The sequence below is a fragment of the Solanum stenotomum genome, unplaced genomic scaffold (assembly GCF_019186545.1).
Source record: "Solanum stenotomum isolate F172 unplaced genomic scaffold, ASM1918654v1 scaffold13774, whole genome shotgun sequence".
NCBI classification, from domain to species: Eukaryota; Viridiplantae; Streptophyta; class Magnoliopsida; order Solanales; family Solanaceae; genus Solanum; species Solanum stenotomum.
The window spans coordinates 1-27966 of record NW_026022705.1 but is presented as its reverse complement, the minus strand read 5'-3'; the positions used below and the strand labels follow the sequence as shown (position 1 = coordinate 27966).

At 36.5% G+C, this 27966-nt stretch overlaps 1 protein-coding gene across 1 annotated transcript in view; it reads left to right on the top strand.

Annotated features, from left to right (window-relative positions):
* LOC125850100 (uncharacterized) overlaps positions 1–21384 on the top strand; it is a 28996-nt gene extending 7612 nt beyond the window's left edge. Inside the window, exons 4-12 of the mRNA XM_049530004.1 lie at positions 6057–6129; positions 7314–7391; positions 8327–8484; positions 11055–11223; positions 12106–12568; positions 12668–13069; positions 14358–14561; positions 20481–20614; positions 20934–21384. Of these exons, the coding sequence (XP_049385961.1) occupies positions 6057–6129; positions 7314–7391; positions 8327–8484; positions 11055–11223; positions 12106–12568; positions 12668–13069; positions 14358–14561; positions 20481–20614; positions 20934–21105 (1853 nt within the window). The 3' untranslated portion in view covers positions 21106–21384. The remainder of the gene's footprint in view (positions 1–6056; positions 6130–7313; positions 7392–8326; positions 8485–11054; positions 11224–12105; positions 12569–12667; positions 13070–14357; positions 14562–20480; positions 20615–20933) is intronic.
* The last annotated feature ends 6582 nt before the right edge of the window (positions 21385–27966 follow it).

Sequence of the window (27966 nt, the reverse complement as noted above, 5' to 3'; positions counted from 1 at the left end):
CTCTTATCAAATCAGTCATGAATGGCCGATCTACATGTATGATGAGTCTATTCCCCATACCAGAGATCATAGAGAAGAAATTAAACAAGGCAAGAAGAGTTTTCCTATGGCAGGGCAACAAGGAAAAGAAGGGGTACAAGCTTGTCAAATGGGATATGGTAACCCTTAGCAAACANTCATGAATGGCCGGTCTACATGTATGATGAGTCTATTCCCCATACCAGAGATCATAGAGAAGAAATTAAACAAGGCAAGAAGAGTTTTCCTATGGCAGGGCAACAAGGAAAAGAAGGGGTACAATCTTGTCAAATGGGATATGGTCTAAGTTGCGCGGACTCTTCACTTTCGATGCCGCACCCGTGTCGGATTCTCCAAAAATACACTACTTTTGACGAATCCGACATGCACCCCTTGACATTTTAGAAGAGTCCGAGCAACATAGGATATGGTAACCCTTAGCAAACAACATGGTGGGCTGAGCATAAAGAAGTTAAGGACAACAGAATGAAAGTTTACTGAAGAAATGGTTATGGAAATTTTGTTGTGAAGATATGGCACTATGGAGGAGATTCATCTCACAAAAATACGGGCTTCAGAATAGCTGGATTACTGAGGAGGTGACTGGTACCTTTGAATGCTCTGTGTGGAAAACAATTAGAAGATTGTGGGTCTCTTTCAATAACAAACTGAAGTACAAAATAGGTGATGGGGAAATGACACTATGGATTGGGGAAGAGGATCTGAAGACTAAATTTCCAGACCTATTCATCTTGAGCTTGCAACAGATGGATAAGGTGGCACAAGTATGGAGTCCTCAAGGGTGGAACTTAATTTTTAGGAGGGCACTAAATGATTGGGAAATCAACAGAGTAGCATTCTTGCTCCATACCCTAAATGCCTTCCCAGGGACAGCTTTAGGCCCTGATTTGCCAATCTGGAAGCTGCATAGCAAGGGGTCCTATATTGTGAAATCATGTTACTGGAGTTTGAATTCTAGACAGACAATGACAACAAAATGCCCATGGAAATTGGTTTGGAAAGTTAAAATACATAAAGTCTCATGCTTCATCTGGTTGTTGATCAGGAGAGCTTGGTTAACCCACGAAGTACTACAGAGAAGAGGTATCCAGATTTGCTCAAGGTGTTTTATGTGTGAGCAAGAGGAAGAGATAAATAGTCATTTATTCATGCATTGCAAAACAACAGCAAATCTGTGGAACATGTTCTTTTGTATACTTGGGATAAGCTGGGTAATGCCAAGGACCTCATTCGATATGCTGCAAAGTTGGGAAGGAGTGGGGAGAAGAGGATCACAAAAAGATTGGTGGAGAAGTATCCCAGCAAGTGTTTGATGGACATTATGGAAAGAAAGAAACGAAAGAAGCCATGATGGGAAAGCTAGCAGTCTTCAAAGATCAAGATGAAGAGTATAAGTTTTTTGTATTTTTGGTGTAAACAAGATATAGTGGGGGAGATAGATAGCTTGGTTAATTTCATAGAACAATTGTAAAGTTTCTATCTAGACTTCGTAATGAAGTATACTCTCTAGATTGTAAATCCCACCCCGTCAGCTTTTACCTGATGGGCCTTTTGGTGTGAATGTACAGTTACCATTATCAAAAGAAATGGTGCGTCTTTTATTTGAGCAGCAATATCAGTAGCTTGTGCATTATTCAGTAAGTTTATACTGTTTAGTACATTGGATAAGCTAACAATATATGCATGAAGTTAAACATAATTTGAGTTATGAATTAAGAATTATAAGAACCAAATAGCATGAAGACAATTCATTTCCTTTTGAATGAATTGTTTTTTTCTCTTTTGAATGAATTTTCTTTTATTTTTGTGTAAGATTAATAATCGAACCAAACTGAACGGTACGGTAACAACCAAACTGATAAATGTATATTTGGTTTGGTTTGGTTTTGAATAATTTAAAAATCGATTAAATTGGTTTGAGTTTAACTAATAACCTACTCAAACTGACTCAAACCGACCCGTGAACACCCCTAGCCGCCGCATATAACATGAAGACAATTCATTTCCTTTTGAATGAATTGTTTTTCTCTCTTTTGAATGAATTGTTTCTTTTATTTTGTGTAAGATTATTAACCAAACCAAATTGAACCGAATGGTAACAACCAAACTGATAAATGTATATTTGGTTTGGTTTTAATAATTTAAAAATCAATTAAATTGGTTTGGGTTTGGTTTTAACCAATAATCGACTCAAACTGACCCATGAACACCCTAGTTGTCGCATATAGCATCAACTCTCTGGTAAAACAAAAACTTGCCTAAAACTGAATTGACGTATAAAAGCACAAAAAACTCATTAAAATTCCAGCATATCATTAACATGGAGAACTACCGAATTTATACAAAAAAAAGATAAACATTTCCTATCTAGCAGCCACTTACAAAGTGGATAGAAAATTGAACAAGAAAATGTATCACTAACAGCCATAAAGGGCCACTAACTTAAGGAAATTAAGGAACTAAATTTGACCTAGTCTTTTGCAAGAAAATAGGAAGGTAGTAGACTGAAATAAGTAAAAAGCAGTAAAAACAATAAGATGGAAGTAAAAATGCCAATTGTCTAACATTACCATTGTTTTATTGAATCCTTTAGGTATTTTTTTGTGTCGCATAACTTCGGTAGCATCTAGAGCTGTCAATATGGGCTAGTGTTTTGGACGGCGAGAGGCGACAAAAGGCGACAAGGGCCTGCCTCGCCACTCGCCGCTCGCCTTTTTGAATTAAGGCGCCAATTAATACCAAAAATTAAAATTTTTAATTGCACATATAAATATCCAAAATCTTAATAACAATAACATATATAAGCAAATATTTAAATTTAATAACTAATAGTGAACAAAGCACTGAGTGAGTGAACAACCATGTTCACTACCACACTGAAAACAGAGCACAGTAGTGAGTGAAAAACAGAGTAGTGAAGAAGAAGAAGAAATGAAGAGAAGAATTAGAAGAGAAGAACTGAAGTAGAAGAAACGTACCTGGCAGCAGTCACGAAGCGGCGAAGGAGCAGTAGTTGCGAAGTCAGTTGAAGAAGAAGGTCGCGAAGTTGGTGTTTGCAAAAAGGAGGCAAACACGAAGGGAACGCGATTGAGGAGAAGAGGAGGCAATCGCAAATGTGGAGTGTTTGCAAAAATACCCCAAAAAAACCCTAATTTTGGCTTTTAATTATAAATCAGACCTTAAAAAAAAAAAAAAAGGCGACGCCAGCCTTGTCGCAAAAGGTTGCCAAAGGGCGCCATTTTCAACTCGCCTCGCCTCGAGGCAAATAGGCGAAAGTGCCTCGCCTCGNCCATTTTCAACTCGCCTCGCCTCGAGGCAAACAGGCGAAAGTGCCTCGCCTCGCCTTATCGCCAAAGGCGAAAGGCGAGCGCCTTTCAGAACACTGATATGGGCTAGGCCCGTTGGGCCGGCCTGGCCTAACCCGTGATTTGATAGGGTTGGGCTACGATTTTTGGAGCCCATTTAAGAAAATGGCTTTTTAGCCCGGCCTGAATAAGCCTGTCGATTTGTGGGGCTTGAGAAATATGGATAGGGTTGGCACGTGGGCCAAATAAAAATTAATAAAAAATAAAAATAAAATAGAGTATTAAAAATAACAGGAGTCTACACTCAAAATCTGTTTAAAGTTTGAAATATTACAATTTAAATACAAATTATATTTATAAAATATGTATTGCATAAAATAAAGTTCCTAAAAATTCTAGGGAATCACTACATATGTCATAGCCTATGGAATATTATCATAGTTTTTGTGTTTTATTATGATCATTGGAAAATAATTAGGTTAATATTACTATTTAGCTATTTATGTTTTTACTTGAAATCCAATTTAATAAATATTATATATAAATTTTATTTGTGTATTTGATTAACAAGTAGTAACACTAGTCGATATTTATGATGATATTTTTAAATTATAATTTAATTTAAAAAATTATAAAAAATATACTTTTAAGAAAAGAGGGCTGACCCGGCAATGCCCGTAGCCCACACACTTGTGGGCTGGGCCGACCATTTTCTGGCCCACATAAAACATGGGCTAGCCCAGCCTGGCCCGTCAAATTGCAAAGCCTGTATGGGTTAGTCCGGATAGGGTGGGCCAGCCCATATTGACAGCTCTAGTAGCATCCCTCGAATTCATCCATCCTATATTTATTTAACCCCTAGTATTGAGAATGGCTCACAAATGCCTTCCATTAACCTTTTGGTTTATAAATACCTTTAACGTTGCTCAAATATACCCCTATAACTAACAGTTCTGACCTGGTCAATTTTGGCACTTCAAACAGCCATGTGGCATTTTTATAAGCTTGCCACATGTATTTTTTTGTTTTAAAATTAAACCTTCCCATTTTTTAAACCCAACCCACTTTGACAAATTAAGATTATGAATATGAATGATCACTACATTGATCACTGCCAGACAACGACCACATTAGACGTCCTTTCAATAATAACAGTTCACTCCTTCACTACCTACACCTGCAGTAATATTCAAGCTCTCATGCTACTGAAATATTTGAGGAGAATGCAGGATTTCACAGTTCCACAACCGTAACTTAATTACCAATATACCTCTTTCTTTTCTCCTTCTACTTCTCTTCTGCCTTCTTCTTCATCACTGTCATTTCTTTCTCCAACTCCAATTTGCCATCAGCCACCACTACTGGCTACTGCTCCCCAAAGCTACTTTGAAAATTTGAACTACTCGGTCAAGACTGAGGTTCCATCAGCTCCTCAAAGCAGGCTGGGCTTAAGAAATGGGTGGGGTCTGGGGAGTGTGGGGTGTGCGCAAACCTCACCCCTACCTTGTGAAAGATCAGATTTTACCAAACTTCAATTATAGAGAGGTGCAAATGCCTAAGCCTATGGGGTCACTTTTGTAGTTGGATAACCAACACTGAAAAACGTCTTCACATTGGATGGTTTCCGGATATTCCTCAATCTGAATATTCATGGAACATGAGAAACAGATTAGTCATCATTTGTTTTTGGAAGATATCGAAGATTTTCTGGGGAATCCTACAAGTTCCATTCATCTTAAATATCTGAATCATCTTCATTTAGGCACCACAATCCTGTTTACTCTTTACTTTACTTTCATTCTTTCTATGGGGTCGAACTTACAATTGCCTATATTTGGTCTTTACTTTTGCTTATCCTAAAACCCTTATTCTTGTACTTCTCCATAGTTTCAATTTTTGGTTGACTCCATCACTAATTTCATCAATCAACATAGTATCTTTTGCAAGTAGCATGCATCATGAGAGCTCTTCATATTTATTTATTGGTTTGCTCATCTTTAAATAGGGTTGAAAAGTATGGAAGAATCCTCTATATCTAGTCTAACTGTTGCCACACTTGTGACCTTTCTTTTGTAAAGATATGGAAACAAAATGATTATTTTGGGTGTAATTCATATCTTTTGAGCAGGCTACCGTATATGCAATTGCGTGAAATATCTCCCTTCACTCTAGATAAAACATGTGAAACCCCCTTACACCTCTAATTTCCTGGTCAGACTGAGCAATCAAAATGGACAGACGGAGCAAAACAACATGTGATATAGTTCCGAGGATGACCCTGCTTGTGGAGAAGACAAATATATATAGCAGAACTCTAATTCGTATCTGTGATTGATTGATTCGTCTACAAAATTACTTCTTTCTTTTTGAGCTCCTCGTGATCCTTCTTCTTTTGGAGCCACATTGTTAAAGTTCTCACATGACGTATACCCTATGCTAATTTATTTTCTAAATCCGTATCATGATCCATTTATCTATCATGCATCTGCTTTTGAAGCACTCGCATCCAGATACTGTTTTAAAATTTCAAGTACCTTGTTCATTAAAAATAGAAGACAAAGTTGATTTTGCATCTTTAATTTTTATTATGCTGGAAGAATTGTTTGTTAGTTTTGTTTTCTTTCCTGGCAGTAGTTACTCACTGAGTGTTAGCTGATAACGACCAATATTTCTATCAAATGAATAAGCTGATCATTAACTTTGTTTTGGCAGATCATATGAAACCTGATACGGAGACGTATAATTGGGTTATCCAAGCATATACAAGGGCTGAGTCCTATGATAGGTAAGTTTTGAATCATACCCATGTTTATTTGTTGTTTCATCTTCCCAACCATGCTATCAAAGTTAGCTGAAGCCTGCAGTGATTCAAGCTGCCGAATTATGTATACACAGACCTCCAGGTGATCTGGGTTTATGTTTCTATAGTTAAAGAGCTAAAATGATTTTTCAACTCTGCCCACACATGCTCATAAGATGTCTTTACCAGACATATATCAGTTACCATCTGTTTGAGTGCACCTTAGAATCTACCAATAACTGCCAGCTAAACTGAGTTTAATGTAGGATTTATAATTAAGGGTGTTTAATGAACAGGTAGGATCAAGATTGGACAGGTCAAAGTCAAAACAGGTTAAACAGAAGTAAAGGTCTTAGCCTAACCCATTTAAAGTTTGTTCATAGCAGTATAAGTTGGGTCAAATCAATGTTCTGTTGGGCATACCCAACTTTCCCAACTCAATGCCACTTCTCAAACACATTTCTTGTTGCAGCTGAGACAATTTTTCTCTCTATCCACTTTTATTTTAATTTTTAGTTAGAGAGTTGAGTAATTTATTGAGTCCTATTAGCTAAGCCTTTGAATAGTGGCTTGAAAATTAAGTTTTTGGTTTTATTATTTTTCTTTTTACCAATTTTAGCCCAAAACTTTAATGGGTCAATTCGTGCCCAACCCATTATGATCCGTCCTTGAATTATCAAGCACCGACTTGTCAATCTTTCGGTTACATAAAATTGGGGTAATGACACTCCTAGTCATAGTTTGGAAGTCGGAGTATGTTTTTAAAATTTGTGACTTTTCAACCGCAAGAGTGGCCGAGTTTGTTGAGTAGGTGATCCCCCGAATTGGGGATTTCAGGTTTGAAACCCCCGGCATGATTTCTCGGTCGAGCTCATCGCATAGGATTTGTTAGTTTGGTTTACCTTTTCAGTATGGTTTGCGGGCTATTATACTGGAGCTGGTTTTATCATGGGTGCACCCAAAGGGTAGCGGCTGTGGGTTGCCTTGTCAACATGTTTTTTTTTGTGATTTCATCTATGCATTGGTTTTGTTCTTCACTGTTGATTAAAGTGTTATACATCTTTCTGACATGTTGTTCATGTGAACTTTGGTGGAGAAATGTTAAAATTTTGTACTTATAGCATGTCTAATCATACAATCTTTACTGAAGCTTTTTGTCTGACTGTTAGAGTGCAGGATGTTGCTGAGCTACTAGGGATGATGGTTGAGGACCACAAACGTTTGCAACCAAACGTGAGAACCTATGCGTAAGAAACTTTCTTTTATTCTATCTTCAATAAGTTTTCTGTAGCATGAACATTTCTCTGTTTTTAGAAAGTAATATTTTGATTATTCATCTTGAAATGTCTCATTTTCCCTGCTGCGGCAAGACTGTGGTATGAGCCAATAGGATCCAATCACATTTCTTGGATCTTTTTTCTCCAGTTTGTCCTTCTTTCATGACAAGCTCAAGTTCTACTTATTTTATTTTTTTGAACAGTGGGAGAACTTTTTATGAACTTTTTGTCGATTTGAGAAGTTCCCAACTTTTTTTTTTTAGTAGTTCCCAACTTAAGAAACTGTAACCAGGACAAGCCCAAAGTTTGATCCTGGGGAATTAGGTTTACTGATAACTTTGGGCAGCTTTTCTAATTAAGAAAATATACTTAATTCTTGGAAACTCTCTTAACTGAGTGGAAATTTGTACTGAGCCTTCTCGTCAGCAAAGTTTTATTCCTATAGTTGATTCTGGGGAATATAAAATAAATAGCATGCTTCTGGTGCAAGCAAATGTATTTAGAGGACACTGAATCCATTATAGATATCCTAGGTTCCTGTTAGGATTCAGATTCAGTTTTCTTACTTTTTGACAAGCTGTAACTATGGTTTAGTGCAACCCAAGCACTGGTTCAATGAATATACACAATGTTACCTTCTCAAAAATAAAAATAAAATAAATAGCATGAGCTAGTTAAGCAAGAAGTAGTACTTTGTTCTTTTTGTGTACTCTGTTTAGTTGTTTCTAAAGTTCGGTTGCTAACCTTTTGGTTAGCCAACTGCGGAAATGGAAGCAAGGAAGTCACCATTGTATTAATTAGTACATCACTATGCACCCACACTCAGCTTGTGTAGAAGTTGCCTCCCCCACCCCCACCCCCCCAAAAAAGGATTTGTATGATGACTTTTCGTGTACCTTTTTCAGTTTGTTGGTTGAATGCTTTACCAAGTATTGTGTGGTCCGTGAAGCTATCAGACATTTCCGTGGTCTAAAGAACTTTGAAGGTGGAACACAAGTGCTTTATAATGATGGAAAGTATGGGGACCCACTTTCATTGTATCTTCGTGCTCTATGTAGAGAAGGTAATAAATACTACGGACATTTCGAAACTGCTATTTTTAGGATCAAGTGGCTCTTGCCTGCCCCCCTAAAGGAACAATTCTCTCTGGTACTTCTTTGATTTGCTTGTTATCCGCTTGTGTCACCTATCACATGGATTTGTTAGGTTATAACTGATAATACAACTAAAAATATACTGATCTTTTTATATTGGAAATTGAAATGTGAACAAGCTAATGCATAATAGATGTGAAACGACACCATCAGCATCAACAGAACAATGATTGAGTTATATGAAAGAGACCCATTTTTTTCTCATTAGACAGTAGAGAATAATGAAGAATTATTCAGCTATTATTAAGTTCCCGTAAAATAAACATCAGTGAGCAATTCAAAATTGGGAAAGGAAAACATGTTACAACCATGCATATCTGATTTTCTTTTGGCTTGGCGGGGAGGGTCGGGAGGAGGGAGCACTGAATGTTGAACAACCTTTCAAATTGCTGGAGAGCATAGTCTCTATCATAAGAAATTTCACTCTTATATACATATATAATGGAAACTCTCACTGTGGAAGGGGATAGCCACGAGCCCTGTGCATTCCACCTTTCTTCTATTTCTATCTATATGAAAAGCCAGCACACTATATTCACCAATTTCAGGTATTTACTTAAAATCAGTATGCTTCAAGTGTAAATATCTGATTGCCGAGAATATTTATTTTCCTCCTTTGTACTTCAAAGCATCCTATTATGTTCTCTTCTGTTTTTTGGCATTAGTTGCCCCTGAGTATTCTTAAGCTCATTTAAGGTGACACTCATAGATAACCCCTTAAATTGGACACCAGTTGTGAGGGAGAAAGTCATTGGTAACCCCTTAAATTTGACACCAATTCACTTAAACTATGTCAATTACCATATAGATATCTCAACTTGGAAAACGTGTCTCTTGGACACCCAGGAACATTCAAACGAAGCAATCAAATAATGATACCTGTAATAAATGATACTCATAACTACAAAAATATATAATAGTACAAAGATCGAAAAAAGTAAACAAGCGCCCTCCAACACACCTCATCTTCACCCCACCCTCGTAGCCTCCATCCCCACACCCCTGCCTCCACCCTCACCTCCCGTAGTATTTATTTAGATTATATTTATACAAATGCTTTTAGAGTAATAATTTTCGCTTACGTACCAGACACAAGAAAATAAGTAAGAACCCACTTATTTTCCTTCAAACCGAACACACTTATAGTGATATGTGGATTGATCACACGTCACAAATTCAAACCCTGCCGTAGACAAGAGCCTGATATTTAAATGGAGAAGGGTAGAAGAGTGGATTCATTATCTACCGAGTCTAGGACTGTGCACGAGCCCGCCTCCGAATCATCCGAAGCTTCCACCATCATAGGCGTTTCTGTGCTCCGTGTACCATTGTTTTGCCACTGGTTCCTCCCATGGAACTCGTTTCATTCAAAAGCACCAATATTCATTACTATTGAAGCAAAACTGGAAAATCGGTAATAAATAGAGAAAACAAGAAACTAAGAAAAAAATATGATTTGAAGGCACCTCTTCCCCAAGCTATATTCTTAAGTCTAGAGTTTTAACTACTCTCTGTAGCTGGAGCAATTTCCCCCTGTCTATTCCCCTGAAGCTTTTTTGGACTTTGTTAGCTCCTTAACCTTAGATTAGCCTTTCGTAATAGAGCTAACAATGTCTTGTACTTTTCTATGCTCTGTAATTTATGCATCTTCTTGATGCCTGCTATGAAATTCATTATCTTATCAAAATATAGAAAGAAAGAAATATGCTTACTGATAATAGCTTTGTTTTTTATATTGGTTTCTTATCTGTAAATCTGGTCCTTTGATATGATGATTTGAGTTTATGTGAATTTAGAAAGTCAAGTTAATACCCTCCATTTATGTGATACTCTTTCCTTTTTAATAAGTCCCCAAAAAGAATGATATTTTTCTATATTTGAAATAATTTTAACTTTAAACTTCTCATTTTACTCTCAATGAGATGATTTATAGCCATGCAATTATCTATGTCTTGTTTACACCCCAACTTTCAAAAGTCGTTTTATTCCTCTTAAACTATGTGCCCAATCAAACATGTTCATATAAATTGGGAACGAAAGGAAGTGTCTTATATTGAGGAATTGAAGCATTTTTATATTGTTTTAAAGTGGTGCCAACTTAAATGCTGGTTGACTAACAAAAAAGATGAAGAAGAAGGGTGGCATTTGGGGAGAAATAGAGGTAGATAAAGTTTATAAAAGAATTTCACTATGCTTTATGAGTTGGAAATGCATTAGAATAACCTCTAACACGCTCAAATATGAAGATAACAAACTCGTGGTGCCAGGTCAAACCCGGGCTTCCAAGCGACACACCTCTACCAAGTAGAGTTGTCTAAATGGCAACTCGGAAAGTTAAGGTGTCTACATGGCAGTTGGTGCCAAGTTTTAGGGTCAATCTATGAATTTGAGCCTCATTTATTTTTAAAATTAGATAATGTGGTGTAATTTCTTTGAGGAGTCTTAACAAGATTATCAACAAAATGATCTTTTACTCCAGGGAGGATTGTTGAGTTGTTAGAAGCACTTGAAGCTATGGCTAAAGATAACCAGCCAATCCCACCAAGAGCAATGATCTTGAGCAGAAAATATCGTACATTAGTTAGTTCATGGATTGAACCTTTGCAGGAAGAAGCTGAACTTGGATATGAGATAGATTATGTAGCCAGGTAAGCATTTTTATTCATGTTAGTATCATATCTTGTTGCATACTTATTGACTTTGACATCATTTGTTTATTTTCCTAATTAGTATTTGGGTACAAGCATCATGATGGAGGTATCAACTAATTATATGCCTAATTCTCGATCTTTGCTTGCGCATTGTGCAGTGATTAATTCAACAATCAGGAAAAAAGGCTGTTATTATAGCATCTTGGTTTCTATGTGTATTGCTCCATTGATAACCAGCACTTTAAAATTCATTATCAGGAATTTCCCACTTTGATGACTCTTTGCAAGCTTTCAGTTCGCTCTATTTGCTTAGTAAATTTATCTACTGATTGAGCTAAGATTGATGATGTAATATTGAAGTGTGATGCTGGGATAATAAAGCCACTCAGTTGTATGATGATTTATGTTGACACTTGAGAGTATATCATTTTGGAATTCGCTTGTACTAAAGATGCACATGATGTAACATTATCAAGCTGATAATTCCTTATTTTTTACAATTGAGGAAACTAACCATTTTTATGCAAATTAGACTTGCATGATATCCGGGTTGGTGGAATAGTCACGGGAAGATTATATAGCCTCTAATTCATGATTTTTTTTTCTCTCCAGGTGCTCATTACTGTCACATATATTCTTTTCTGTTTTTAGCTGATAAGCTCACATTTTTGAGTTTTTCTAGATAGTGGGCATGGTAATTGTACTGATAATAGACTGCCTTGCCCTAATTTCATGTTTAATGGTTGGCTGTTTTTCTAATTGTTTGTTTGTTTGTATATTCATTGTTTTTTCCGTAGGTTTATTGTGGTAATGTTCTGCTTCAATTTCTAGCTTTGATTTTTTACTATAAGATGTGATTTAGTTGGCCGTAACATTCAGGTATGTTGCTGAAGGTGGACTCACAGGTGACCGCAAACGATGGGTCCCAAGAAGGGGAAAAACTCCTTTAGATCCTGATGCCCAAGGGTTTATATATTCCAATCCTAGGGAAACCTCTTTTAAACAAAGATGCTTCGAAGAGTGGAGGTTGCACCACAGGAAGCTTTTGAAAACCTTACTCAATGAAGGACCTTCAATTCTGGGGAAAATATCCGAGTATGATTACATACGTATTGAGGAGAGACTGAGGAAAGTCATCAAAGGACCTGAACAGAGTGCCTTGAAACCAAAAGCTGCTAGTAAAATGATTGTATCAGAATTAAAGGAAGAACTAGAAGCACAAGGTCTACCAACAGATGGAACCAGAAATGTACTCTACCAACGAGTGCAGAAAGCAAGGAGAATAAATCGCTCTAGAGGCAGGCCACTTTGGGTTCCTCCAGTTGAGGAGGAAGAAGAAGAGGTAAATGTTATTCCAAGTGTATTAACTGTAACTAGTTGTCTTGAGATATCATGCAAATCCATGTCATTCCTCACAATCTATATTGTGTTATTTTTTCAGGTTGATGAAGAGCTTGATGAGTTGATCTCACGTATAAAGTTGCATGAAGGAAATACAGAATTCTGGAAACGCCGCTTTCTTGGGGAGGGATTAAGTGAAAATTATGGCCAGCAGTCAGAAATAATAGACTTAGAACCTACTGATGTGGTAGATGATAATGATGCTGTCGATGATATCGCCAAAGAGGCTGAAGATGATGAGGCAGAAGATGACGAGGCACAAGATGAGGAGGAAGAAGTGGAGCAAACTGAAAGCCAACCGGAAATAGGTGACAGGAAGGACAAGGAAGTTGAAGCTGCGAAACCTCTTCAAATGATTGGAGTGCAACTGCTAAAAGATTCTGATCTAACGGCTAGCTCTTCAAAAAAATCCAGGAGAAGGCTTTCTAGAGTAGCTGCAGTGGTATGACATTTTATGGTGTTCATCGATTGCTAATTATTTGTTATAGCATCTACATAGAAAGAAAAGTCAGAAGATACAAGCAAGTCATATGTTTGATATCTGCTCTCTCTATCTCATATGCACCCAAGTGGAATATCCACTATCATTCCTGTATCTTCCTGTGATATTTTAGTAAATCATTTGGAACAAGATGGACCTGAATTGAGCAAGACCGTATTTGAAAGATCTATTAAGCCAACCATAAATAGTTTAGGATTGAGGCATTGTTGGTTGATTGATTTAGTTGATGTCTGTTCTCTCAATCCCAGTGGACTCTTTTTCTAATTTTCATCTGAATATCCACATCTCGTCTGGTTCTTCCCATGAAAATTTTCAATTGTGGACACGGAAAGTCAAAATCGTCACCAAATTTCTGATGAGACACATGTCACTCTGAATTCACAATCTTTTCCTTTTTCACCCAATAGCTAAAATGTAAGTTTTGGTGCCTTCTTGTTTCTCATATACATTGCAGTGATGTGCTTCATAAATAATTTGTTTAATAGTTATGATTCAAAATAGAAAAACAATTTGGCGAGGAGGGAGAATCGTGTGGTTACAATTTCCATAGCTGTTGAGGGATTGACATTTATATCATGTTTTTCCTCTTCCCTCCCCAAGTTCCGACTTTACCTTTACTTTATCTGCTTTTGTATGTTTTATCTTCATAGTTCGTTCTTAAAACACATCTCCGATTCACCATTTTACGAATCTTATTACATTCTGTCTTATCTAGATCACAGAGACGGTGTGCTTTAGGTGACTAAAACTTGTGTGTTTGAATCTGTTGACAGGAATAAGTCATTGTCTGTGAGGTATTACGAAGCTTGACTGCTAATACAATAATTTCTGTGCTTCACATTTCATGTATGTACTACATGATTAGGTTTATAAGTGCTTCTCAGTAGTTGTAAACTTAGGCATTTGTGACTGAAGTAGGAAACGGCCAATCAGATCAGTTGGAACTGGAACACTTAAACCTGATGACAATTTGGTCCACTTACTTATCTTCTACATTTTCTGTTGCCTTAGAACATCTATATTTGTTTCATGGGCAAATGTTTAGCATACAAGCATAAATGAAAATAGTCATCCAGGTAATAACCCTAAGTTTTTCCTACAAATTACCCTTAAACTTACAATTTTTCGCATAATGACTTGTTTACTTCTGGAAACTGCATAAGATTTACAAAAATTGCCGTTTAAGAGCATGGATATTTGATTGATATGTCTTTTCATATTTGCACAGGATGATGACGATGATGATTGGTTTCCACTGGACATTCATGAAGCATTTGTGGAGCTGAGGAAACGGAAAGTATTTGATGTATCAGATATGTATACAATCACTGATGCTTGGGGCTGGACATGGGAAAAAGAAATCAAGAACAAAGCTCCTCGAAGATGGTCACAAGAGTGGGAAGTTGAATTGGGGATCAAAGTGATGACAAAAGTATGCTATGATATCCTTATTAATCTCCTCACCATTTTCAACACCATTTACTGAATGTTACATGCAGTCTTTCCTCAATCTACAAGTTACCTCTTGCTAAATAGTATGCTGATATGTTGAATTTCTATGCAAGTATATGCCGTGACAGATTTTTGAGAGTCCGTGAAACAATGTTGTTGAGAATATCATTAACTAATAAAAGTTGAGTTCTCTCTCAAACTCTTGTCTTCTAACATGGTATCGTCCTGAAATCGAATCTGACCTCCCATTTAAAAAGAAATTCCACGTGCTTGGCCCATGAAAAAGAATAGGCCCGCATGTGAGGGGGCGTGTTGAGAATGTTAGTAACTAATAAAGCTGAGTTCTCTTTCAAACTCCTGTCTTCTCACAAATGTATATTGTTAGACAAGTATAGCTAAATTGTCCCTGTTTTCTTACAGACTTGGTAATTAATATCTCTTTGCTCGGTGATTCTTCATAGCTCTATGCTAATTTGTGTTGAGAAAAAAATGAATTAGTGATATTGCATTTTTTGCTTTTAGTGGGGGAGACGACCAACATGTGGGATATGACAGCTAGTTACATAAGGGAAGCTGCAAGAGAGGTGTTGGGGGTTTCTAGAGGCAACTCTAGTGGACGAGGAGATTAGTGGTAGAATGGTGAAGTCTAATGGAAAGTGGAAGCAAATAAGGCTGTTTATGCGAAGTTGGTGGAGAGTAAGAACGAAGATGATAAGCGGACTAAGAGGGAAATGTATAAAGTGGCGAGGGAGGAGGCAGCGTTGTCGGTTACACCGGCAAAACTGACAGTTTTCGAATGCTTGCATGATGAGTTATGGGACAAAGGCGGAGATAAGAAACTGAATAGGCTAGCCAAGGCAAGAGAGGAAGGCCTGAGACCTCGACCAAGTGAAGTGCATCAAAGACAAAGTAAACAAAGTTTTGGTGGAGTAGACACTCATTAGATGGAGGCGGCAGACATTCTTCCACAAGGTCTTGACTGATGAGAGGGACATGGACATTATGCTGGAGAGTTGGAGCACTCTGAGAGACGACAAGATTTCGAGTATTGTAGGTCTATAAAGGTTGATGAGATCAAGTGCTATTCGTAGGATGAGCTAGGGAAGAGTGACCAAGCCAGATGAAATTTCGGTGGAGTTTTGGAAGAACATAGGAGGGAAAGCTTGGAGGGGCTAACTGGTGTGTTTTCATTTTTAGGACAAAAGATGCTCGAAGAAGAAAGGTGGAGTATGATGATTCCATTGTATAAGAACAAGGGTGATATATAGAATTGCAACAACTATAGTGGTATTGAGCTGCTAAGCCATACAATGAAGATGTGAGAGAGGGTGGTGGAGATAAGAGTAAAGAGGATTGTGTCTATTTCCGAGAATCAATTCGAATTCATGTCGGGGCGAACTACCACAGAAGCCATATACCTTATGAGGAGGCTGATGGAGCAGGATAGGGAGTGGAAGAGGGATTTACATATGGTGTTCCTCGACCTAGAGAAGGTTTATGACAAAGTCCCCAGGGAGGTCCCATGGATATGCTTAGAGGCTATAGGTGTAGTTGTGGCTTATACTAGGGCGATTGAGGACATGTAGGATGGATCCAAGACCAGGGTGAGGGGGGTATACAAGATCATTGCAAAGCTTCTAGCAGAGAGACTCAAGAGGGTGATACATAGCCTGGTGGATAGACATCAGATGGCTTTTATCAAGGGCAGGTAAATTATGGATGCCGTTTTGATAGCTAATGAATGCACAGAGACGAGACAGAGGAGCAATAAGCCAGGAATTGTATGCAAGCTGGACATACAAAAAGCTTATGACTTCTTAAACTAGGACTTTCTTATACAAATGCTGGAAAGAATGGGTTTTGGGGCCAGGTGGATAAGATGGATAAAACATTGTATTGGCACTGTCAGGTTCTCTATACTTGTGAATAGAGTACCCACTGCCTTTTTCTCTTCCCAGCGAGGCTTGAGACAGGGGGATCCTCTTTCCCCATTTTTATTCATCTTAGCTATGGAAGGAATGAGTAACCTTATTAAAACAACAAAGGGAAAGGGGTGGATCAAGGGGTTCCAAGCAGGAGAACTTTCTAGTTTGGAGATAACTCATCTACAATATGCAGATGACACATTGGTTTTCTGTGAAGATGAGACAAAACAAATCCTGATTTTGAGGGTTATTTTTGTCATTTTTGAAGCTGTCTCTGGTCTCCACATAAACTGGGGGAAAAGCTTCATCTATCCTATCAATAGTGTGCTTAATACAGAAGTTCTGGCCAGAACACTAGGAGGTAAGGTTGGGGAGCTTCCAACTACTTACCTAGGTATGTCTTTGGGAGCTAAAAGCAAGTCCAAAGGCATATGGAATGGGGTCCTGGAGAAATGTGAAAAGAGACTCACCAACTGGAAGAGTCAGTACTTGTCCTTGGGAGGAAGATTGACTTTAATTAACAGTGTGATGGATGCATTACCCTCTTATATGATGTCAGTCTTTCCTATGCCTGCCAATGTATCTAATAGCATTGATGCTATTAGAAGAAATTTCTTATGGAAGTTTCCTCTTGTTAAATGGAAGGAACTGATTGTGAGTTAAAATACAGGAGGCCTAGGCATAAGAAATCTGAGGAAACAAAACCAGAGTCTAATGATGAAGTGGTTGTGGAAGTTTGCAAATGAAGATAACATGCTCTGGAAAGAGGTCATCACAGCAAAATATGGCATGGAAGATAAGTGGATGACTAAAATGATAAGTACTCCATATAAATGCACTGTATGGAGGGCAATCAGAAATCTATGGCCAGTGCTATATCACAGAACCAAGGTAGAAGTGGGAGATGGGTCAAAGACATCCTTCTGGGAGGATAAGTGGAATGGGTCTGTCCATATGAAACAGTTGCATCCTGAATTGTTCATTTTATGCCAACATCAACAGGCCACTGTGGCTACAATGTGGACTGGACAAGGATGGAATTTGTTCTTAAGGAGGAACCTTCAGGATTGGGAGATAGACGAAGTGGCAGAATTTCAAGATTCAGTAGGCTCTTTCAGCAACCTCACCGAAAGGAAGGACTTATTAGTTTGGCAGAATGACACCAAAGGTCAATTCTCAGTAAATTCAATTTATAAGGAACTCAACAAGAATGCTGGACAGGAGACGGAATGGCCATGGAAGAACATCTGGAAACCAAAAGTACCCTACAAAGTAAACTGCTTCATGTGGTTATTGACAAAAGAAGCGGTTTTGACTCATGAAAATCTAAAGAAAAGAGGCTATCAGTTGGCTTCTAGATGTACTTTATGTGAAGAACATGTTGAGACAATTAACCATCTTTTCTTGCATTGTACATGGACGGAACAATTATGGAGAATGTTCATTTGTTTAAAGGGGATAAGATGGGTGAAACCAGGGAGCATTAAAGGAGTCCTGAGCAGCTGGAATAGAGATGGCAATGCTTCTGACAAGGAGAAGAGATGGAAACTTGTCCCAGCATGTATTTGGTGGATAATCTGGAAAGAGAGAAACAACAGGAGTTTTGAAAATTGGCAGAATAGCTTACAGAAGATCAAGATGGACTGCTTAGCTCTTTTCTATTTTTGGTGTAAACAAAATATATTAACTAGGACAGAAGACATCTTTGATGTGCTAGATTGTTTATAGGCAGCAGTTTAGACTAAGACTATTTTATTCTGTAAGTTGTAACACTTTTGAAGGGGGACTTCACTTTTGTTGTAGTATACCTGTGGATATATAGACTAAAGTTACCAGTTTAAAAAAAAACAATAGTTGGAGACTAAAAACACTTTCCAGTCATGATGAGGTTACACCAAAGGTTGACTCTTAGTCCGTTTTGTTTTGCACTGGTTATGGATGAACCGGTGCAGTATATCCAAGGTGAGATGCCATGGTGTATGTTTTTTTGCAGATAACATAGCATTGATTGACGAGACTTGCGGTGAAGTTGACGCTAGGCTAGAGGTTTGGAGACAAATCCTGGTGCCTAAAGGGTTCAAGTTGACCAAGACCAAGACTGAATACTTAGAGTGTAAGTTCATTGATGCTACGCATTAGGTCCGCGCAAAAGTGAGGCTTGATGCTTAGGTCATCCCTATAAGAGGATGTTTCAAGTATGTGGGGTCTTCAATTCAAGGTAATGGTGAGATGAATTATGATGTCACATATCGTATTGGTTTTGGATGGGCAAAATGGAGGCTCGCTTCCAGAGTCTTGTGTGATAAGAAGATACTGCCAAATCTTAAAGGTAAGTTCTACAAGTTAGACCAAATATGTTGTATCGGGCAGATTGTTGGCCAGTCAAGAACTCTCATATTCAGAAGGTAAAAGTTGTGGTGATGAGGATGTTGAGATGGATGTGTGAGCATAGTAAGAGAGATAAAATTATGAATGGAGATATCTGGGACAAGCAGGAGTGTCTTCCATGTTGGACAAGATGAAGGAATTGAGGTTAAGATGATTTTGGCATGTGAAGAGGAGAAGTGTAGTTGCCCTAGTGAGGTGTGAGAGGTTAGCAATGGCGGGTGATAAGTGAGGTAGATGCAAATCGAAGAAGCATTGGGGAAAGGTGATTAGACAAGACATTTGAGCTTACCGAGGACACGACCTTAGATAGGAGGGTTTGGAGGTTGCGGAATAGGGTAGAAGGTTAGTTGGTGGTTGAGCGTTCTCTCGCTTCATGCAGGATAGGCATGGTGGTCGTACTTGTACCTACTTTCTTACCAGTAATTTAACACTATTCTCGTAGTTTCTTGTTCTTAGATTTTGGTTATCACATGTGTTTTTTTGTGCTTCAGTTATCACATTATTTTGTTGTCGTTACTGCTCTTTCTTTTTTATGTTGTGTACTACTCTCCATTTTGCATTATTTTGTTGTTGTTACTGCTTTCGTTTCTGTATTCCCTTTTTCAATCTGCTTTAAAATGCTTTATTTAAGCTGAGGGTCTATCGGAAACAACCTCTTTATCGCTAAGAGGTAGGGGTTAGATTTGCATACACTCTACCCTCCCCATACCCTACTTCTGGGATTACACTGGGTATGTTGTTGTTATTGCATTTTTTGCTTTTACCGTCCACCTATATCTTCTTATTTAATACACAGAAAGATAGTAGTCTAGAACACCCAACATATTCACATGAATGATGCCTACATTTAACACTTGCTCTTGCAGATTTTTCATTTTACCAATTCATGCTTCTTCCTAGAAACTTTCAGTATGGCAGTTATGGATTAGAATTTGGTATGATTGGTGACCAACTTCCTGATGACTGACTCTCATCTTTGGTTTGAGAAGGAGAATTAAATGAACCCAACATTGAAGATTTGGTTGAATAAAGTTTCATTTTTGCCAAGATTTTCCTACATAATCCAACATTAGTCTATTATGGTCTTATGAAGGAATCGCTAGCTGCTAAGGATACTCAAAACTCACTTTCATTTTCTTTGCTTCCTGTATCATTTTTATCAGCTGTTGCTGCATGTAATGAAGTCACTAGTGACTCCAAGCCACGGTAAAACCATGATTGGATCTAATGTTCTTACAACTTTCTTGGTTCTTCTTTCAGGAGTTTTTAGTTTTTAGTTTTTATTTTGTAGCATTCTCCTGTAACGCTTTAGGAGTTACAGTCTTGCTTTTCTAGATTTCTTTAAATATTAAGTCTTTCTGGATTTTGTAAATGAAGATTCTTAGTATATCAATAAATTTTCAGTGAATGAAGCTTAGGGTTTTACAACTTTGTTTTCTAATATTGCTGTTCTATTCTGATAGTGAATTATGACATTCTAGCAGAACTGGTGCTATGCTGTTTCCTGTCCTTGTAGCTAGTGAACTTGGCTTCATGTATGGATTCTTCTGTTTTCCTGTTGTAAACGAAAAATGTTTCTATCTCAGGTAATAGAATTGGGTGGGACACCAACAATTGGTGATTGCGCTATGATATTGCGTGCTGCAGTACGAGCTCCTATGCCTTCTGCTTTCTTGAAAATTTTGCAGACAACGCATAGTCTTGGTTATGTATTTGGAAGGTAAGTCTGGTTTTACCTGAAATACTTCCTTCTTTATGAATTATGTTTTCGTGCTACTTGCATCAGACTTGCAACAAACAAATAAATGATATAACATCAGCAAAAAGAAGGTTTACACAAAGATTGGCTAAACAAATAGAGTTGCCTTTAGATATTCAAGCTGAGATTGTGTTTACTTTATATTGGTTCACTTCCAGCAAATCTTTCTGCTTTGCTGTGCTTTTACCATAATTTATCTTGTATATCGTTATCATGGTCTTATCTAAAAGTTTTCACATATTATTTAAATTGATTATTGATCTTAACCCATTCGTTGCAGCCCTTTGTATGACGAAATCATCATATTATGCCTTGATCTTGGGGAGCTTGATGCTGCAATTGCCATAGTGGCAGATCTAGAGACTAGCGGAATCAAGGTCCCCGATGAAACCCTTGATAGAGTAATTTCTGCCAGGCAGGGTAGTGATACTCCTGCTAATGGTTCACAATAGGGAATCTGCATATTGCAATTTTACTTGTAGGTTAGGAGGAATTTAGAATAGCATACCATAACTGTTGTAGCATCTAGAGTCTCAAAACAGACAAGAGTTAGTTGTAAGCAGAAATAGATTTGGTTTATTCTTTAGTGTTGCTTCCAACCCCTTGTCATTGGTGTAAACAGTTGAAATTCACATACTTGTACTTGAGTAGAAGTTGTTAATACGTAAACAACTGTGTTTGATTTGCTGGTTCATTGTCAGCAGTTATAGAGAAATTGATTTGCTGGTTCATTGTAAGAACTGTGTTTTATTCTGTATCCCCATAAAATGGCATGGTTTAGAAAACTGAGGTTATACAGTTTTTTCAAAGAAGATGGACAAAACTGATATATAGTAGTTCTTGCAACTTTTCAGTGTCCAGTTCAGAACCTCAGGACATTGTGTATTTAAATTCAACTTTTTAGTTCAAAATTTCAGGCCATTGTGCTTTTAAGTTCAGTTTTTAATCCAATCTTTCCGCTTGGTCTCTTGAATTTCTTTTGTTCAGTTTAAATGACAGTGACACTACATTCAAAAGTTTACATTGTCTAGTTGATACAAGAAAATAGGCAAACGCAAACCTATAAAATTAAGGAAAAATGTTCAAATATGTCATCGAACTTTGAGAAAAGATTTATTTATGCCATTCGTTAAAAGATTGGTTTATCTATCCCATTATCTTTTAACTTCGGTTTTGCAAAATCATTTTTTTTCCGTGGTCAATTATAATTCTGCCACATCATGTCAAAATTCTAAAATCATTTTTGGAGTCAAAAATACCCACCCGTATTTAAAAAAAAATAATTCCCAAAAATATAATAATAATGAAAATCAGTTTAAAAATTCTGAAAATCTGCTTATTCATATTTTTGACGCTAGATCTTTGTTCCCTAGTGTTTTTTGGGTCTATGTTCAAAATTTCAAGTGATTCGGAGTTGTGGAGAAAATTCTATCATTAAAAGATATTGAAATTTTATAACTTTAAAGAAATTTCAAGTGGATTTTGTTGAGTTAGGTTGAATTAGAGCTCAAAAGATTTTGAGTTGTGATATCTAGCTCAAAGGGAAGCTATTCTTAAAATTTAAGGTGATTTTGTGAAGAATTGAAGAAGTTGGAAAATTGGAATTCTTGGTGTTCTTCCTGTGTTCTTGAGGAACAAGAAGTAAAAAGAATATATATTTGACCCAAAATCCTAATTGAAAAGTGTTAAAAGTTGTTTGGGGTCTTATTGATGTAAAAAATGACTATGCAAAGTTATAAAATAATGACATGGATGAGCCTTTTCTCAAACTGTAATGACATAGATGAACCAAACTTTTAACGGATAAAAAATAAATGAGTTTTTTTTTTTAAGTTTGAAGGCATGTTTGAGCCTAATAAAGAAGACAAAACTAAAAAAGAGAGGCTCAAATCAGTTGTCCCAACTAGACCGCGCTAGATTCAAATAAAAAGAATCAAGAAATCAACAAAAATCAGGCCAATTTACATTTAGAAAGTTCTCAGTCTCCTTCCTCTTCATCTTCTCTACAGATGTAAATCACCGGTGAAATTGGAAACTTGTCGCTAATCGAATGATAAAAACACCACCTGACAGACGTCTTATAGTACCGATTCAAGGTCTTCCTAGTGATTTTGTTGGTGTTAACAACTTAGAAACAGGAACTCCGATAAGTACTTATCGTCAAAACTTTCTTCTAAAAATTTGAAACAAAAATCATACCCTATCTAACCTCGATTTGAATAGAAATCGGTGTCAATGAAGACCAGCTTCAAGTGTAGAGACGGTACTTCCCAAGATCTATGTTTGAGTGGGATAACTTTTTTTTAAACCCAAAGGGTTTATTCCATAACAAAATGGGAAGGTCTGTACATAGACATGACTCAAAAGTGGTCATGCCTCAAAATGAAAAGAGAAAACTAAAACAACAGAACTAGAAAGAAAACAAAACAAGACAAATAGTCAAGAGTAGGAAAGTTCTAAGAGCTCCGACGAAGCTACTCTCTTTGTGGCGGCAACATCGAAATCGGAGCAACCTCTCTAGCCAACAATACCATACATCCACACAAGAGGATCTATCCCTTATCGACTCTAGGAGTACACAATCATAGAGCTTGAGCGATTTTCATTTGGGTATCAAAAGATCTCACTGATACCATGAATTTGAACTCAGGGAAGACTTCTTTAGCTCACAATTGGTATGTCTAAGAGCTGGAGAAAAGGTATGAACCAAAGAACTCCTATTTGGTACTAATCCTAATTGACGGATTTCCCAGTTGTCCCTTCTTCTTTTTGCAGAATGAACAACGACGTGCTAATACCACTATAGAAGGATCCAGAACAACAGGTACGTCCTCATCTTCAGCTTATCACCCGGAATGTGTGTTAGTTTTGGATTTGCAAATATTGTCGGGGTTGCCCTTGAATGTGTGTTACCATTTGGTTCTGATTGTTGCTGCTATTTGACCTTGTCTTTCCAAATGTTCTTCGATTTTGACTCTTCTTAAATCTCAAGTTTGAGACATTAGCCTTTTCCAATTGAATTATACTTTTTGCTTTATTTGGAATCCCCTGTGTTGAGTTGAATTGAAATCTATTAGTACCTACAAAACTGAAAATATAGTCAGTGAAAAAATTTGCCAATTGATTTCCTTCTCTGGATGTGTGTGACACTATCGCAGAGTGGTTAGCCAGCGGAAACTTGATTCTCTTAATCTCCTTCATGATTGCCCAAGGCACCTCCCATGTCCCTTCTACGATTTTCTTGAGGGTAAGAGAGTCAATTTCCATCACTACTGGTACTAAATTACGATTTATACAGTGTTCAAGGCCTAGTCTCATCGCCATAGCCTCAACTTTGAGGCTTGAGCTATCTCCAATTCTCTGAACTTCTGCAAAAACCAGTTCCCCTTCACAATTTCTGATACAAAATCCGCAAGCACTCAGCCCGGGGTTGCCTTTGCAGGCACCATCTTATTTACATTTGTAATATCCCCTCTCTGGAAACTTCCACCTGATAACTTGGTAAGATATACTAGGGGTGTATTCTTCGAACAATTTCACAATCATAGGCCACATACTTGAAATTTCCTGAATCCATGGGTATCTGAGTTTAACCATCATCTGTAGATTTCTGTTAATCTTCATATCCATATCATGCCTAGACAGTTTCCCACCATTTTTGATCCCGTTTCTCCTTTTCCATATTTGCCAGATGATAAAAGTTGGTACTGCCTTATACATTGGTTTCAGTTTAACCACACAATCAGCTTTCCACCATTTAATTATCGTGTCTTTGACTTGTAGAAATGGTCCTTCCACTCCTGCAACACCTGCAAACCAACTCCATATTCTGTTAGAGTCTGAACACTATGAATAAATGTTGAAAGGTTTCTTGTGCATTGCTATTGCAACAACAACAAATAACCTCCTCTGCTACCTTAATCTTCACCAAGACTTCCCCATAGGAATTCGTAACTTCCATAATCTCCACAGAAGGAAAGATACTTTAAAAGGAATACCCTTTTCCCATATGTTCATCATCAGCTCCTGAGGTTCTCTTCTTTCTCCCATGAGTTCCCAAGCACTGCCTACAGAAAACTTTCTTGTAGAGTTGGGTATCCACCAAGATTTATCCCAATCTTCAAGTTCATATGCTGTCCCAATAGTTTGTTGCACATGACTACACACTTCTTCATTAAAGAGCTTCATCATTACTTCATTATTCCAGTTGCCTAGAATCAATAACTAGCTCACTTCATCAATAACTTTACTTTTCTAGTAGTAGTTTAATATTTTTAGACAGAGCACTAGAGCTACAGTGGTATACCAATTGTATTTTTGGTTGTAGGTTCCTCCTCCGTTTTTATATATATATTTCTACTCATTTTTTTGAAAAATATCTGATTAGTTTCTTTAAATAACAATTTTAATGATTCTTATTCAATTTTGATTTTGATTAATGTTTTAAGATGAAGTTGTACATTTCCACTAATTTTATATCATTCTTGAAATTTCTATGTAATTTATATTTTTTTATTATATTAATTTATATCATATAAAAAATGATAGCCTCATGAAGCTTAGGTTCAGTGCCTCAAGGCTTACGTCTTGCCATGTATTAGGTAAAACACTTTGCGTTATGTTCATGCCTTTAAAACATTGTAATTGTCGCTCAATATTTCTCAATAGTTGAATAGTATATCTCTTAATAATTTTTCTAAATACACGAGTTATAATAAAGAACGATCATTCAATGTCAAGTGAACTCAACTTATTCTAAGCGAATCTATTAAACTAGGGTTAACACCTCTTACAAATTTATTTTTTCAAACCCTACTTCACTTTTTTCAAATAAAATTAATGTAATTGGCCTAGGCAAATGTTTGCAACTACGAACCAACTATTAAAAATGAGAAATAAATAGATACTAAAAATTCATTATTCATACACTAACAAAAAAATCACATGAACAAAATACTCATATTAAGTCCACAAGCTTAGTATAAGATTTAGCTACTAATACTAAAGAAAAATAAAGCAATAAACAATTTACAAGTGCTTACAATGATGAAGAAAATGATCACAAAAAAATAATTTTTCTCCTAAAAATAATAAAGGAAAAAGTGATGTTCAATATTCTAATTCGAGCGTACAAGTTCTAAAAAAGATATTGCACAAAAATCAACAAAAAATATTTATATCAACCCACAAATTCGAAATAAAAATCTGACTAAATACTAGTTGACATCACTTATGAACCATAAAGCTCATATAGAATATATGTCATCTTTTGCTCTCTATAAATGGTTCAACCCTTTTTTAGAAGTTCTACATACCACATATTTTTTCATGGTCCGTGAATGATATCTTCTCGATTCTATCATACTTTTATTTACGGACTGTAAATTGCACATATTATTTGTATTTTTTTTACTGTACTTGAGTAACCTCAAAATTTCAGCTTTTAGATAGGGTCCCATTTTTCATGATCAAATAGATGATTTGTGTGAGATTTGCGGTTGTATGTGGATCTGCATCTGGTCTATAAGTTTACCACTTCAACTATAAGACATTGGACTCATCTATGGGCTCATCTATGGTTGCATGGATGACCCGTATATGAAATGTATGATCCATAATATGCCTAAGTTTGGGTCATTTGCATTTTTATCCTTTTTGTCAAATTTTCCTCTGAGTACTTACTACAAAATATCTCAACATTGAAATAACCTAAAACGAGCTAAAAACATTTAAAAATCATGTAAAAGGTATCAAATGTGTCGTAATTCCATGACACACTAGTAGTTCAAACTCTAGAAGTATGTCCTAAAGTTAAGTTATTATAATTAGGGAAAATGATTCAAAACACACTTCTACTATTGTCGAAATTGTTGTTACTCACTCCAACTTTGCAGGGGTCTATGACACACCTAAACTATTTTTAACAAGAATTATTATATTCTTAACTGCTTAGGTGACAAAGAAAGTGTAATACACTCTCTTTGAGAGAGTAAGAACATAAAAAAATGCTAAAATTTTATTTTCATAATAATTTTTCTATTAAAATAGGTATTCTTTTGCTTTTACTTGTTTTTTTCTTTTTTCTTTCTATTTTTCCTATTTTTCATCTTTTCAATTGTATCATCGTTCTCACCAGAATCGGAATCGGCGCTGCTTCGACTCTTTCATAACCACTACAAACTTCATTTCTTTCATCACATTTAACACACACTACAACAATGTTTGTCAATATAACCGTCATTTTTATCCTCCCAAAGCTCTACAAATCCTCCACCATTCAAAACTCATTTCACTTCTCTCTCATATCACTTTAATTAGAGCTACTTTTATCACATTTTTCTATAATTATCACTGAGAAAATAACTTTTTCAACAATGATTGATAACAGAGATTACAATTGGAAATAAAATTTTTACCGGAAATTTTATCCAGTCATTAGTAATTTACCTTTTTCAATATGAAAATTGTATTTTCTAGTTATTCAAGAACATATTTTCTAATTTAACTCAAGAAAACGAAATTAAAAAGAAAAAAAATTGAATGGCAAATGAAATGAAGAAGAAAAAGGAGAAATAAGAGAGAGGTATGGCTGCCAAGCTTCTTGGCAGTAGCAAAATTGGGGAAAAATAAAAAAAATGTGAAATACAATATATACTAAAGAAAAGGAAAAGTTGAAAAAGTTAAAATAAAAATATAAAAGAAATAGAACATATGTGCCTCATTGGGCCTATAACTTGGATTAAAGGGTCCTTCTGAACCTCATATATGCAATAATTGCAAATTTATGGCATAAACACCTCTCTACCTATAAGCATTGTGAAGGGCTTGGAGAAAATAATGTAATGATCCGGTTGGTCATTTTTAGAGATTTTTGTAGGATTATGGTTTTGTCCCTCTCGGTTTTAACCTCGAGTCATTTCTGATTGAGTTTAGAAAGTTGATTTTGAGATTCGAGTAAAAAGTTGTGAATCTTGTAAGTTATGTGTTTGGAAGGCTAAAGTTGCTTAAAAGTGTTTTTTGGAGTCTTGAGTTTTGAGTGTCAGAATGAAATTTGGTCAATTCCATCAGTTACCGAATGTGAATGTTGGTCTAGGAGAGTTGTTGGTTTCAGATTTAGAGTCTTTTTATGGATTTGAGGTCCTAAGTTGAAAATTTGTGGAATTCTAGTCTTTGGGTTGACCTTGGTCAATATTCAGGTTTGGATGCTCAGATTAGAATTCTGAGAGTTTCATTAGATTCAGGGGATGATTTTTGACATAGGTAAAGTCTTGGTTAATTTTTCAAAGCACCCGAGCTTATTTTGGCCTTTTTAG